Genomic DNA, 13,628 nt, shown 5'->3' with positions numbered 1-13,628 from the left:
CAATTGATATGTTTGGAAATGTTCCTAGAAAGGTTATGCAGTACTCATCTCTAGAAGAAGAGACAAAAGCAGCAAGCGACACGTGCAAAAAAAAATTATGAATTATATATTTTCTTTTACCTTTATCAGAAAGGCTCCGTTTGCCAGAAATCCAGATTGGTAGGAGCCACTTGGCCCACAAACGTCTCGTCAAAGCCAAAGCCATAGGATCCAATCAAATCATACATGTTGTACTCGTTTGCCGCGTCCACGCTCTCATCGTTACTCGCCGTCGCAGCCTTGACCGGGTCAAAGACGTGCGCAGCAGCAGTCGCCGGCGACGCGGTCGTCGGAAACCCGCCTTGCGTTACCGTAGAGCCAGACGGCGTGCCAGCAACATCGAGGCGTTTGAGCAGATCGTTGATGCCCTGCACAATGTGCGTAGTGATGTGTTTTTCATTCAGGTTCTCTGCCACTTTTGCCAAAAACGAGGATGAGCGCCGCGAGAGCGAGAGGACTTGGTTGATGTTGAAATTGAGGCCGAGTCCCACTGGCTCTGTTGCCCACTCTGGCGACTGTACTTGTGCCATGCCTCCCCACGTTTTTGCCATTTTCAACAGAAACGTAGCGCAGAAGGCGACCATGGTGTGAGTGAAGATGGGAACTGCGGTCATGGCTTTGCGCAGATCTGGCTCTTCGAAGATGAGGGTAAGCGTACTCGTGGCAGCGGTGATGGCGATATTCGCTGCTTCGCGGCGGTCGTACGAGAGCGATTCGGAGGTTGCGGCGCTCGGTGGGGGTAAGGCGCGGAGCGCGAGGGAGTTGAGTTGGAACCGGGCGAAGTGGTAGTACAGCACGACACCTTTCGACGGGTATGATCCGATGGATGGGCTATCGGCGGATCTGGCTTGCCATGCGAGTCGCCATTGCTCGATTGCAAAGTTGAAGAGGCGGAGTTGCTGGAAGTCGGGCTCCGTGAGGGGCTGTTCTGGGTCGCTGCCGTACGCGACGTATGCTTCGGTCAGGATCTTGAAGAGAGTGACCTGGGCGCCCAGTCTGATGTCGCCTGGCGTCGTCTTTGGACTGTCGAGGAAGTGTTCGACGTTCTTGATAGCAATGTCCTCGTGGACGACGGATGGACGGCCGTACGCGATGCTGAACTGCTTGTCGCACACATACAGCGCGTACCATAGTCGGACGTTGTCGCGCTGCTCTTCGTGCCCTCGCATAAGTCGCTGGTAAGACATGTGCAAGTTCATCTCGACGGCATTCCTCACAGCAAGTCCTGCCAACTTCCAGCTCAGATTGGACAGATAAAAGGCTGCAAGAGCTAATGCACGGATATCATCGAGGTTCTGGGGTCGAGCGAGAACGGCACTGTACACCAACGAGACAAAGATGTTGTAGCATTTTTGTAATGCTTCGTCTCGACCAGGCGTGTGCAATGCTGAAATGGTGAGCACAGCCGCAGTGAGAAGCGTCGACTCGCGGCGTGCTGCTTCCAGAGAGTCATAAGGGAAAAGCACACCCGCCCAAAGGTAAAGACGAATGTCTTGCATGTACCTTCGGAAAAGGTCTTCGGCTTCAGCCAAAGACACGATACCTTGAGCTATAAAGTCCTCCTCGACAGAGCTGGAATTTGGCTTCCACCGTACGCTGCTCCCGAGATTGCGAATCCGCGTAAGGTCGTAGAGACTCCTCATGGGCGCTGTTACCAAGCCGGATTCTTCGCCCGACTCACGCTCTACAGAGGTGTCTCTCGTCATGTCCATGGGTGGTGGGACGACAAACGTAGAGTGTCCATTTTCAGACATCACGTTGGTCGGGCTGATGGTCATACTATGCGTGCGTCCTGACGGCAGTTGGGGTGAGCCTTGACTGACCGGACTGTCCAAGCTCGGAAGTTTGTTGTGCTGGAGAAGACGCTGCACCGCCGAGCGCAGCTGGCCCAATTCCGCCGTCGCATTGGATTTCCAACTGGCCTCGTTAGTGATGCCTTTCAAAGACACGTATCCAGGGCACTTACGCGGCATCTTCGTCGAGCAGGCGTTGGTTCAGGTTATAGGGGACGCATTCCGTTCCACTCCGCAGGCACTTTGCGCACTTTGCTTCATTGTCGACGGGTTCACACTTGATCTTGTGCCGTTTGCACTCTGCACCTGTACGGCATGGGCACGGAGTCGTGATGGAGTGGGGCGCGTCGACTTACAGGCTCTGATCCTCGGCGTACGCGGTGCAGGTCGGCGTCCATCTTCGTGCTCCGCATCCTCACTTGGACGCTTCAGTGGAGACATTTCCAAGATTCCATGCCATCGGATCTTCCAGAGGATGGAACCGTCAGTGATCGTCGCGACACGACATTCGGGCTCGAGACACCGTGCTCGCACAGAGCGCTCGTGACTTGATGAGATTGTGAGGAGGCTAGGCCAGCTATTGCGGGATACCGGCGCTTGACCAGAATAAGCGGAGAGGTGGGGTGGTTCATGCACGTTGAGCCGTTGATGAGCTAACGTGCCACACCAACATCCTCGTTCCCAATTCAGGGTCCTGCTCTCCTAGCTCGAGGACGAAAGGCAAAATTGCGGAAAATCTCCATGCTGCGATGAGTGGCACGGTTTGATCACTGGGGTGCGCGCGCAGACCCATGAATCGCAGGATCTGGAAACAACCACCTGCTGCATCTATTCAGCTGTAGACCGAAGTTTCCAAGGTTGTCTACTTATTTTCTATCAGTTAGACAAATAGTAGTTGAGCTATAGCTACTACTACTAATCTTGATAAGAAATATAGGGCATCTTCTCTACAAAGTCCGCTAGATTCTGGCAGTAATTTGATTCAGACGGTATGCTCAAAGGGAGTATCTCAACATATTTACAGGACTTCAATCTCAGGGCGAAGAGTTGTAACTTATGTTGCAACACACCAAAGAAGTAGTCCTTGACTGTGCGAGCATTCATCTAGTTCATCTGGATAGTTCCATAGAATGTTCGAAGATGCACATGTATGTATTTCACTACTATCGCCTTCTTGCTTACATACCTTTGGATTTATCTCAGAGTACATGCAACGTCTTCATGACCTCAATGGCGTGCTATTACGGTTGTGTACGATGCTATTATAGGACATGGGGGTATCGTGACTCATCTAATCTAATATAATACAATTACTCAATCTGCGCTACCTTGTGAATGCGACATTCACTTCCTGTTCTCCGCTACGCTAGAGTCGTCACCAACCACGACGATTGCGGGTGCAGGACCAGCCTCAGCATCAACGTCCTTGGTCTTCTTGTTCCTGGTGAACACGCCCTTGATCTTGCGGCAGCCCTTGCAGCACCACCTGTAGACCACGACGACGGGCTTGCCAACGACGCGGGCGATAGCAGCGAACCACTCATCAGGGAAGTACCTGATCACAACTGCCCACGGGATACAAACGAAACCGGTGATGATGCTGATAGCCCATTGCGTGCCGTCAATGCCTCCGGGCTTGATCTGGAACGCGCGGCCACCAACGAACACAATGAGAACCTGGAGGCCAATGATCATGACAACAATGCCAATGAAGAACCAGTTCTTGAGAATGCCCTCAAGCACGTTGAGCTTGTTGTCGAGACGCCTGTTGTTGAAGATGTTGAAGATCTGCATCCAAACGAAGCTGTTGAAGATGACAGTGTCGAGCTCGAGTTGCTTGTCAGGGTTGGAAAGATCGTAATTGAGGAGGTCGCCACCGGCAAAGTATAGCACAAAGATGACTGTGATCTTGTAGATGTTCTGACCGGTGATCTGCTTCCACATGGTTGTCGTGATGAGAGGGCCGTTTCCCTGTGGTGGACGATCAAGAATCTTCTCAGTCGGCGGGTCAGTAGCGAGCGCGAGCGCAGCGAAGGTATCCATGATCAGGTTGACCCAGAGGAGCTGGACAGCTCGGAGTGCGGGCTTCATCTCGTCATCGTATACCGCTGTCACAAACGCAAGAACAACTGCGGTGATGTTGACTGTGATTTGGAACTGCTCTTGTTAGCAAGGGAACTTGAGGAGGCGTGTTTGATGCAACTTACTTGAAGAAACTTTTGCACGGCGTCGTTGACAGCTCGTCCCCACATCAGAGCAGTGATGATCGAGGTAAAGTTGTCGTCCATGAGAATGATCGAAGACGCTTCCTTGGCGACCTCAGTGCCAGAAACCATGGCGAATCCAACGTTGGCGGCCTTGAGTGCCGGGGCATCATTGGTACCATCGCCGGTAACAGCAACAATCTCGCCGAGAGCCTTCAGTCGGGTGACCAGGATGCGCTTGTCTTCGGGCGAAGAACGGGCCAATACCTGTAGGCGTGGTAGCATCTCGTCTAGCTGTTCATTGGTAAGGCGGCGGAAGTCGGGTCCCTCCATCACCAAGCCACCTTCGGTATAGATCTGACATTCAGTTGCAATCGCACGTGCGGTCTGCACGTTGTCACCGGTAACCATGCGCACCGTAACACCAGCCTTCTGTGCCTTGCGCACTGCATCAGGCACACCGGGGCGTACAGGGTCCTGAATTCCGACAAGGCCGAAAAACGTAAGATCGCGCAGCAGGGAGGCGAAGTCAACACTGCCACCCTCAGTAAGCGTGGCGTTGGCCGGTGGCCATTGTGGGAAGTCGCGGTAGACTAAGCCGATGGTCCTCAGAGATCTGTTTGCGTACGTGTTGATCGCATCGGTCAGAACCTGGCGGTGTTCCTCGGAGAGCGGCTCCGACTCGAGGGTTTCGAAATGCGCAAACTCAGATGAAAAGCTGAGAAGAATTTCAGATGCGCCCTTGACAACAAGACGGTACTGGCCGTTCGGAAGCTTGACAACAGCGCCCATGCACTTTTTAGCAGAGTCGAAAGGGAACATGTGTGTGACCTTCTCGTTATCCCGAGTTTCCGACAGAGAGACGAGTCCAAGGTGGTCTTTGGCGAGCTCAAGCAGCGCAGTTTCAGTCTTGGAACCGACAAAGACTGGCTTGCCATCCTCCTGGCCTTCGAATGCAGTTGAGTTGATCGCGATGGATTGGATGAGAAGCTGCTTCGCAGCCGATGAGACTTGCGATGCCCATGCTGAAATGGTCTGGTCCTTGTCTGAGGTGGCGGAGTCGGCATGTACGAAGCTGGTCGTGCCAAATGTGCCTGCGACGACAGTCATGCGGTTGGTGGTCTGGAGAAGTTAGTCTGCGTTCATACCGAACTGTAATTTACCACTTACCAAAGTACCAGTCTTGTCAGAGCAGATGGCTGTGGCATTTCCCATAGTCTCACACGCCCTGAGAATCCTGACAAGATTGTTCTCCTTCAACATCTTGGTTGTAGCAAAAGCTAGCGCCAATGTTACAGCTAATGGAAGGCCTTCTGGTACCGCTACCACAATGATGGTAACAGCAACAATAAGGATGTCCATGAAGGCGGAACCCTTATCTGACGCACTACGAGTGTCGCCATCAAGTCCGCCAACAAAGCGAAACAGGAGGATGAAGAACAGGAGAGTTGCAGCTGTGGTTCCGAGATAGGCAATAGCCATAGCGAGCTTACCAAGCTTCTCTTGGAGTGGTGTAGCCTCAATCTCAACGCGAACGGACATCATAATCTGGCCAAAACTGCTGTGCTCTCCGACTGAAGTTGCCAGAAAGGTACCGACGCCTTCGAGCACCTTGGCGCCAGAGATCACAAAAGGATCGAGGTTCTTCATGGGCTGTCCAGATTCCAGCGCCTTCATGACGGCAGCCCCTGGAGTCTTGCGCATGGCATCGGATTCTCCCGTAGCAGAAGACTCGTCGCACTTGACGTCAGAGCCGTCTATGAAGATTCCATCAACGGGGATAACATCTCCAGGCTCCATGTGAATGACATCTCCAGCCAAAACATCATAGATGCTGATCATTTCCGTCCGTCCAGAGCGTGTGACTTTGATGTCGCGTTGTTCCTTCTTTGCATTAAGCCTCGCAAAGGCTGCTTCCTTCTGCCAGTCATTGACGGCTGTGACGAGCACGACAATAACAATCGCCACGACAATCGCGCAGCCTTCAACCCAGTCAACGGGTGTTGGGGAGCCCGGCTCGTGCTCTGCACCGAAAGTCTCGTATAGTCCAAGGGCCAAAGAAATCGCCGCTGCGACAGTAAGAACGATCAGGACGGTATCGTTGTAAGCATTCCAAATAAGTCTCCAAAGGGGAGTGACTTTCTTCGGTGGTAGCACATTTCGTCCGTGGATGCGAATTCGGTCCTCGAATGGCGTTCCACTGCTGGGCGGTCGACTTGAGTCTTTCTCTTTGGTAGGTGTCTGGGGATTCGTTGCTTCGTCGAAGGAGATGTGGCGGGGAACAGTCGACTCGTCGGTACTAAGACCAGTGTGGATGTTTGTTTGTAGACCAGCGGCGATGCCGTGGATGCCGCCGAGGGCTTGGTAAACAGGAAGTGACTTGGGATTCAGAAGCTTGCTGAGTTGTGATGGGGTGAACGCGAACGGGTTGTTGGTGTCCGCAGCCGCTTCAGCGCGCAACTCCTGTTGCAACGCTGCATCGTAGTCTCCCACTACAGTGGATACACCGCTTGTGGACGCATTACTCGGCGATATCGGTGTGCGGAATGGATCTGATGTTTGTGAGGTGACAGTGTCAGCCTGACTCAGCGCACGCTGTCTCGTGTTGATTTGGAGTGTCGGAGGGGCAAGTTTGCCGGACTCCATGTTGATGAAAAGACTATGTGACTATGGAAAAACTCGAGATGTGTAGCCACGAGTTGTGCTGCACGAGAGGGTGTGTTTACGTGATGGTAGGGTAAAGGTTGGATTCTAATAAGCTGAAGGACACATTCCTAGTCACCGTACCTATACTCAAGAGGCGGGCTGTGTAAAGTGTGGACCTCACCCAAGACTGCCAGGCGCTTGGTGCGCGATATTAGTCCACTCGGTGTGATTCGTCTTGTGCCAGAGCCTCCCTTGGCAACTAAAGGTTCGGTATGGAAAGATGACGCCGCGGCGCTTTTTCGCCTTCTCAGCGTAGATGTCATCTGAACGTTGGAACCTTGGTGAAATCTATGAGAGCATAGCCTTCTGTGTGCGTCGCGTCGATAGTCCAGCTGTCGACTCGTCGCCAAGCGAGGCGAGATTTGATGCTTTTGGGGGACTAACGTTGTTGATAGCGAGATGAGCGGAGTCAAGAGTCCGGCGGTCTTGGAAAGGGGGCAGTGCAGACCCCATCCGAGCGCAATGATGCGCGGAGACCCTCATCCTCCGCTGTCATCGCGTCGCTAAGGACAATCGCTGCAAACACTGCAAGAGAAACAGGATGGCAAGAGAAGACGAGCTGTAGATTGAAGTCACGATTGAGTGCCGCTTCGCTGCCTACGGTGCAGATGAAAATGAGGCTAGCAGGGCTTAAACTGCGCCACTCGGGCGCCACTGAGGCTTTGCCGTGCTCTAAGCCGCGTCGGGCCTAGCTCTATCCGCAGTCCAGCTGTGTCGGTATCTACATAATATGTTTGCCTGAGGACGTCTTTCTGCTCAGATGTTGATTGATCTATGCCTACCGATTTTGCCATTCTCTGAAAATGTGAAGGGGGAAGCAGTGGCGATGTCCCCTGCCCAGGTTTGAGTCGTTGAAACGTGGAAAACTTCTTACATACACAGCCTCCATAACTCTGCATCATGTTATGCCATTTGCATCCAGAAGACAAGACACCAAACTGCTCATGTCTCTTTGTCGTCTTGGATGAAAACAACAACCAGATGCGGAAGTGAGCCTGAGGCCCATCTTGGATCGCTCCAATAGGAATCTATCAGTGACATCTGTTTACGCGCTGGACCGAATCTGCCTTGTCTTGGTGGCAGCCTAACCGGTCTTATTCCGACTGCCACCTGTCGCATCCTCCGCTCTCTACCCCGGATTTCTACCGTCGCCAGACCCATACCGAGACTGAAACCTCAGCAACTCTGCGATAAAGGACGATACGGGCGTATACGACCCGGTGAAGCGTCATCGACAGGCACTAGGGCGGCCCTGTACTGCCTTCGCCATCAATGTGGCTGGAGTCGTGGCGCAGCAGCTGTGGCGCATCATTCTCGAAGTCGGGGCCGCCGACCTCTGTCGAGACTCAGAGATGACTGTCCCAGATGACAGCGGACTCCCAAGCTTGCTGGCGGCGCGGTGGAAGCGCCATTGACCAGCACATGTCTCTTGGCCTGATTTCGGTGAAGCCATACAAGGAAGGTGTGATGTCATCCCGCGCACAGACCTCGTGTCGCCGCCGAGCTGATGGCCTGGATCATTTGCTCATCTGAACGCAGGTCTTGTTATGAAGCCTATAAAATTATTGTTTGCACTGCCTCAATCTCGGCACTTATCAATACTCAGGTCCTATACGTCGACTACCGATTACAGGAGAACATTGAAATGAGCTACCTAGGTATCCTATCGCTGCCTAGATTACCAAGATGCGTGGTTTCCTGATCACGGTTCCAGGAGTCCTTTGTGGAGAATGAGTTCGGGTTCAACAACAGCTGCCTCGATGTACTGCATCTCTCTCGTCTGCTCCAGGTGCACGCTGGCGTATCGCAGCAGCTCTCCAACAGTGCCCGGCGCCGTATCTTTGCCTTCATTCTCCGGAAGGTCAAGCAACGTACCACAATGGGGCTTATGGCACAGCTCTTTACCATGAGTGATTTTCTGCATCACACTCTTCGTTATCAGCTTCCACGCCGCGTTCTTCGCCGCCTCATATCCTGTGTCATCTCCATCAGCGTCTAGCCTCGTTGCAAGGAACTTGAGAATATCTGCGCTGTCGAATCCAATGGTTGTCTCAGCAGGAAAGTCTTCAAGCGAATCCCACAACAGGACTTTCTTAGCCCAGTAGTTGACGCCATCGAAGCCGCCGTTGGGCTCTTGCAGCCACGTTAAGCGCATCCAAGCGAAGCACTGTCCGATGTATCCAATGATAGTCTGCTCGTCCACTTTCCAATCCCACTTATAGCCCGCCTGGGCAAGCTCTTCGAAATTCAACTTCTGAATGAAGTTGATGAGGGGCGATTGGCATACGCCAGAGTAGTCCTGGCGTCCTTTCCATAATTCCAAGAAGATCAGATGCCTGTCCAAAGTCAGTATAGTGGATCACACTTGGCCGCGCGCTCAAACAACACACCAGTTCTTGATGAATTCATCGCCTTTGCGAGACGCCACGATGTGATTCGCAATGAATTGTCCGTATATCAGTGGCGCAGCAACGCTAAAAGGACTCGTGTCGTCCGCAAGCTGAGCCCAGCATACTCGATCGAGGTGGCGGAAAAGGACAGTTCCAACGTCCATCCATACTCCGCCGTACGTATACAGTGCTGCGCCACGCAGAAAGTCGGCGCTATGAGGCCCTACGTATGGACCCGTCATCTTGCCCTCTACAAATGCTTCCGGGAGATCTTCCTTCGCAATCCAAGTCAACGCGTGGTTTGGCGAGTTTGGTACCGTATCGAGCACGCGGACAGTCCATTCGGGGCCATGCAGGCGCACCCAGTTGATGATGTTGCGTTGTGTCCACTTTGGCATGTTCTGGATGCCGGCATGCCAGTAGGTCCAGATGTTTTTCTCAGACGTGATAGGCGTATGCGTCATCAATGAGTTCAGGATTTCAGCATCGGTGCGCTTGTCCTTCGCTTCGACATAAGTCACTTGCGATGCATATTCTTCTGGGATCTGAAACTTCGAGTCTGCCATGTTGGAATGAAGAAAGGTGGTTGGTTATTTCGGGACGACAAATGGCTCACTGAAGACTGAAAATAATCTGCTGACGACTGACAGAGGCTGCATGTAGCTTTATATCGTTTCATGATAAGGATCTGAGAGCCTTGCGTCGGAAATTAGACTCCGCTGTACTGTGATACCTCATGGTCTCTTACATGCGTTGCGCGACATTAACCTTGGTGCAATATGACCATGTCTGTTGTTTGCGTTGGAGGAGCATCGCACTATCGATGCGGTTGAACAGTTTTCCATACAAGGACATTTACCCCGAGGTAAGCGCTAGTCAGCCTGTCGTGTTACGAGCCGACGTTGTTGCTACCTAGGATTGTCAGCCTATCAAACTCGTTTGAAGCATTACTGCGTTGCAGTAAGCTTCGCCCGACTTCGCCCGACTTCCCGCCTGTCATTCAGCATCACTTTTGCCTTACGCATTATCTGCGTGCCCTACCACAGAGCCTGTTGAGGTACCACAGATAGCACATGAAGCGTCACGAATCGCATGATGGACATGATACTTGAAGTCGATATCTATCTTGCTCATCTGCCAGTACTAATACACGTTCAACGACTTTATCGTACATTCAAATAGTCCGCCTCCCGACCTAGTCTCTCAAGTTCATATGATACGTAGCCAACTGCTCCTCCGTCATCCGATTCGGGCTCTTCACCAACAAATCCTCGCCCCGTCCACTTTTCGGGAAAGCAATAACATCCCTTACGCTTTCCCGTCCACACATGACGGCCATCAGCCTGTCCCATCCCAACGCGATACCCGCGTGGGGCGGACATCCGCTCCTCAGTACGTCGAGAAGATGCCTAAAGTCTTCCACGCGCTCAGGCTTCATCTTTAAAATGTCCTTGAATATAAACTCTTGCATGGCGGCGGAATGGATACGACGACTACCACCACCAAGCTCGATACCGTTGACGACAATGTCGTAGTGTGCTGCTACTGCGGAAGAAGGATCTGTGAGGAGCTTGTCCACGTCTGCTGGTGTCTTTGGCGCAGTGAAAGGGTGGTGAGTGGCTGAGAAGCCTGCTGAGCCGCCTTGTCCTGGTTCGCTATCGCTCGATGGCGTGAACAGTGGGAAGTCTGTGATCCAAACAAATTTGAAGTCGTCCTTCGCGGGCGCTTCCATTAGGCCTTGCGCTACAGCTGCCTTGTGGAGAGCAAGGCGCAGGTTTCCTAGCATGGTTGAGCCACCAGAGAATGGTACGTTTGGACGTGCTTGGAGAACAAGAAGGTCTCCGTTCTCTGGCTTCAGAGCTTCGGGACCTTCCATCTCGTACTGGCGGCCTAATGGTCCAAGGCCCTGCATGGGCTGTGAGAGATCCCCAATGAAGATACCGGGCTGGCCGTCCGGATTATCCAGGAAGACTTTCCCGTCCGGGCTGTCAAGGAAGCTGGAGACAAATTTGCGCGTAACCTTGGGGTCCTCAGATATCGAAATCTTGATGGCATCAACTGCCGGGTCCTGTAGAGAGGTGATCTTGCCTATCAGATCTGGTGTCAGATGCTCGGTAATGGTGTGAATCTGCGTATCGTCAGTTTAGAATAGTAACTACGTTACAGCATCTCAACACACCTGTGCTTCGAAGCGCAGATCCGGTTTATCAGATCCGTAGCGAGCCATTGCAGTCTGGTATTTCATTCGCTGGAACTCTTCCGGTGTCTTCTGCTTCAAAACCTTGTACCAGAGCTCTCTGAGAAGACTCTCGGTTTCGTTCATGACATCTTCTTCGCCAGCAAAGGACATTTCCATATCAAGCTGTTCCACAATTAGCGACGGCTTCATTGTGTGTCACGTAGGACTTACCTGAGTGAACTCTGGCTGCCGGTCGGCCCTTAGGTCCTCATCTCGAAAACATCGCGCAAATTGATAGTACTTGGTGATACCAGACGCCATTAGTATTTGCTTGTACTGCTGCGGACTTTGCGGTAATGCGTATGCTAGCCCCTTCTGCCGCGTCGGCACGAGGAACTCTCTCGCACCCTCAGGTGTCGACTTGAAAAGTATGGGCGTCTCTATCTCTTTCCATGACACCGAATTCAGGTGCAACCTTGCCCGCGCCATGGCTCTCGCCCGTGTGACGATATCCGAACGCAATTTTGCGTCTGTACGCAGCTGCAAATGTCTTTGATCTGGACCGAAAACCGTGTCGTTCTTGATGATGATGTCGTCTGCTATTTCGTTGAGAGGCTGGACGTGCTGCACAGCAATCTCGCGAGTCTGGACCAACTTGATGCCGTCTACCCACTGTTGCTTGGGTGGTTGACGCTCCTTGAGCGTTCCTCTTACGAGAACAGGAGTCCATTCTTTCAACGACCGTAAGCAGGTGTGTGCATCTGTTCCGCCTGCTCCGTCGTCTTGGGGACCCGAGACGAGTTGGATGACCCGCGTTTGGTTCTTACTGCGAAGCATAGTGAAAGAGAGCTTGTTGCTAACATCTCGTCTTGTACCGATGTAGCCAACGAGTTCAATTGTCTCGCCAGGAGGTTTGTCAGACTGGGTGGTATCAGACCATGCTGAGCTCAGTGACTCCCAGGCGGATGGACGAACTGAAATCTGATAAGCGCTTGGCTCTGAACTGGTGTTGCAAACCTACTGGTAGCCTTGAATTCATCGAGAGTCTTTTGTATATGGTCATTGGGCGTAGGAGCATGCGAGCTTGCGAAATTCCGATATGTATGTCGTGAACATGGCCCTACACGGTTTGGCGTGGTCCCGTGATGGGATGTTCGACAAAATTTCGAAATCTCTGCATAGGAGCTGCGAAGGCTACTCTCTCGAGTCACTGCATACCGGGAAGCGCGCAAGAGACTCATAGTGAGTCACGACGATAGATCAAGCCTTCAAAATCGTGACAATGTCTCTGACGTCCATGAGAAGCTCACAGCCATGTCTGTAGGACGCGCCAAGCCATGACAGACACTGTGCCCAAACAGGACTAGTGTCCGCCCAGACCACACTGCAGAAGCTTCAAAAGCTTTCCGGCACCCACACCCAGTTCCTCTCGCCATCCCTCCAGTTTATAACATGTAAGCCACCCTCCTTACCCGATCCCGACGGTCGCGCGCATACTAACAAAATCACCAGATGATGAAAGCCTAGCGTGTATCAGCTGAGCGGCTCTCCCCATCCGCCTTTGAACTCTCCTCTTTCGGGAGGCTCAAGTGGTTCGCTGGTAGATGTGGATGTGGTCGCATGACTTCCGCGTCCGGCACACACACCTTGTTACATAACGGACGCTTTGACGGCATCTCTGATTCAATAAACTGGTCGGTGTCTCGAGAAAACCGCGCACCCAGACCCACCTGCGACGACGACGGAACGACGATTTTCCTCTCGATGGAGGCGAGCGGTGCTGGAATGGTATACTGCGTGGACCGGACTGTGTATACTAAAGTGGATAGTAATACAATGAAAGAGTTTCGCATGTTTCGCATGTTATGTGAAGACGTGACGGGTGAGGTTGAATCCTGGAACGGGTTGCTAGGACTTTGGCAAATCGCAAGGTCCTGCACCCCTCATCGCCACATTTACTGCGAGTGGAGAAGTTGGCCATCTTCTACCATCTCTCCTCAGTTGGCGAAAGAAGAACGCTTTGTCAATTACCCCTCCACTAAATTCATTGGAAAGAGGGGCGTAACAACACTTGCAACATACAACTCTGATCAGGACTACTGTGAGTGAGAGCAGTCCTTCAGGGCGCTTGCGCATCGAATCCACGTCGTCAATCCCGTTCTTGGCTTGCAAAGTCACGCGAATGCGCCCATATAGTGGTCTCAGCCACCGAAAAAGCTGCGCAGATCAAAACTTCGAATTCTTTTGACATCTTATCCCGGTCAAATGATTCAGATCAAGAAGTGTAGACCTTCAACGTGCGCTGAAACGAGATGTA

The 13,628-nt window shown here is 52.4% G+C and overlaps 4 protein-coding genes across 4 annotated transcripts; all 4 read right to left on the bottom strand.

The window, feature by feature from the left end:
- Positions 1-125: 125 nt before the first annotated feature.
- On the bottom strand, positions 126-2,273 carry ACET3X_004795 (uncharacterized protein; the record flags this gene model as incomplete). Its single annotated transcript, XM_069450930.1, has 3 exons — positions 126-1,956; positions 2,006-2,138; positions 2,189-2,273. 3 exons carry the CDS (start codon positions 2,271-2,273, stop codon positions 126-128), a joined length of 2,049 nt encoding a protein of 682 aa, XP_069306839.1.
- A 718-nt stretch (positions 2,274-2,991) lies between these two features.
- ACET3X_004794 (uncharacterized protein) lies at positions 2,992-7,331 on the bottom strand. The gene is made up of 3 exons (XM_069450928.1): positions 5,207-7,331; positions 4,040-5,158; positions 2,992-3,989 (listed from the first exon to the last, which is right to left on the bottom strand). The coding sequence occupies exons 1-3, from the start codon at positions 6,680-6,682 to the stop codon at positions 3,177-3,179; spliced, it is 3,408 nt and encodes a 1,135-aa protein (XP_069306838.1). The 5' UTR covers positions 6,683-7,331; the 3' UTR covers positions 2,992-3,176.
- Positions 7,332-8,444: 1,113 nt separating this feature from the next.
- ACET3X_004793 (uncharacterized protein) lies at positions 8,445-9,698 on the bottom strand (the record flags this gene model as incomplete). Its single annotated transcript, XM_069450927.1, has 2 exons — positions 8,445-9,078; positions 9,133-9,698. The coding sequence occupies 2 exons, from the start codon at positions 9,696-9,698 to the stop codon at positions 8,445-8,447; spliced, it is 1,200 nt and encodes a 399-aa protein (XP_069306837.1).
- Positions 9,699-10,261: 563 nt separating this feature from the next.
- Positions 10,262-12,592, bottom strand: ACET3X_004792 (uncharacterized protein). The gene is made up of 4 exons (XM_069450926.1): positions 12,333-12,592; positions 11,543-12,285; positions 11,312-11,494; positions 10,262-11,260 (listed from the first exon to the last, which is right to left on the bottom strand). Exons 1-4 carry the CDS (start codon positions 12,550-12,552, stop codon positions 10,328-10,330), a joined length of 2,079 nt encoding a protein of 692 aa, XP_069306836.1. The 5' UTR covers positions 12,553-12,592; the 3' UTR covers positions 10,262-10,327.
- Between the last annotated feature and the right edge of the window lie 1,036 nt (positions 12,593-13,628).

The sequence above is a fragment of the Alternaria dauci genome, chromosome 4 (genome assembly GCF_042100115.1).
Source record: "Alternaria dauci strain A2016 chromosome 4, whole genome shotgun sequence".
NCBI classification, from domain to species: Eukaryota; Fungi; Ascomycota; class Dothideomycetes; order Pleosporales; family Pleosporaceae; genus Alternaria; species Alternaria dauci.
Note: the sequence above shows the minus strand (reverse complement) of the source record. Positions and strands in the feature narration are given on the sequence as shown.

Bases quoted from the DNA above. Each gene is read 5' to 3' on its own strand.
- ACET3X_004792 (XM_069450926.1), bottom strand. From the start codon at position 12,552: ATGAGTCTCTTGCGCGCTTCCCGGTATGCAGTGACTCGAGAGAGTAGC. The intron at 12,286-12,332 runs GTAGGTTTGCAA...ATCAGATTTCAG, and splicing joins CGATGAATTCAAGGCTACCA to TTCGTCCATCCGCCTGGGAG. The intron at 11,495-11,542 runs GTAAGTCCTACG...ATTGTGGAACAG, and splicing joins GGCAGCCAGAGTTCACTCAG to CTTGATATGGAAATGTCCTT.
- ACET3X_004794 (XM_069450928.1), bottom strand. From the start codon at position 6,682: ATGGAGTCCGGCAAACTTGCCCCTCCGACACTCCAAATCAACACGAGA. The intron at 5,159-5,206 runs GTAAGTGGTAAA...TAACTTCTCCAG, and splicing joins CTGACAAGACTGGTACTTTG to ACCACCAACCGCATGACTGT. The intron at 3,990-4,039 runs GTAAGTTGCATC...TAACAAGAGCAG, and splicing joins CCGTGCAAAAGTTTCTTCAA to TTCCAAATCACAGTCAACAT.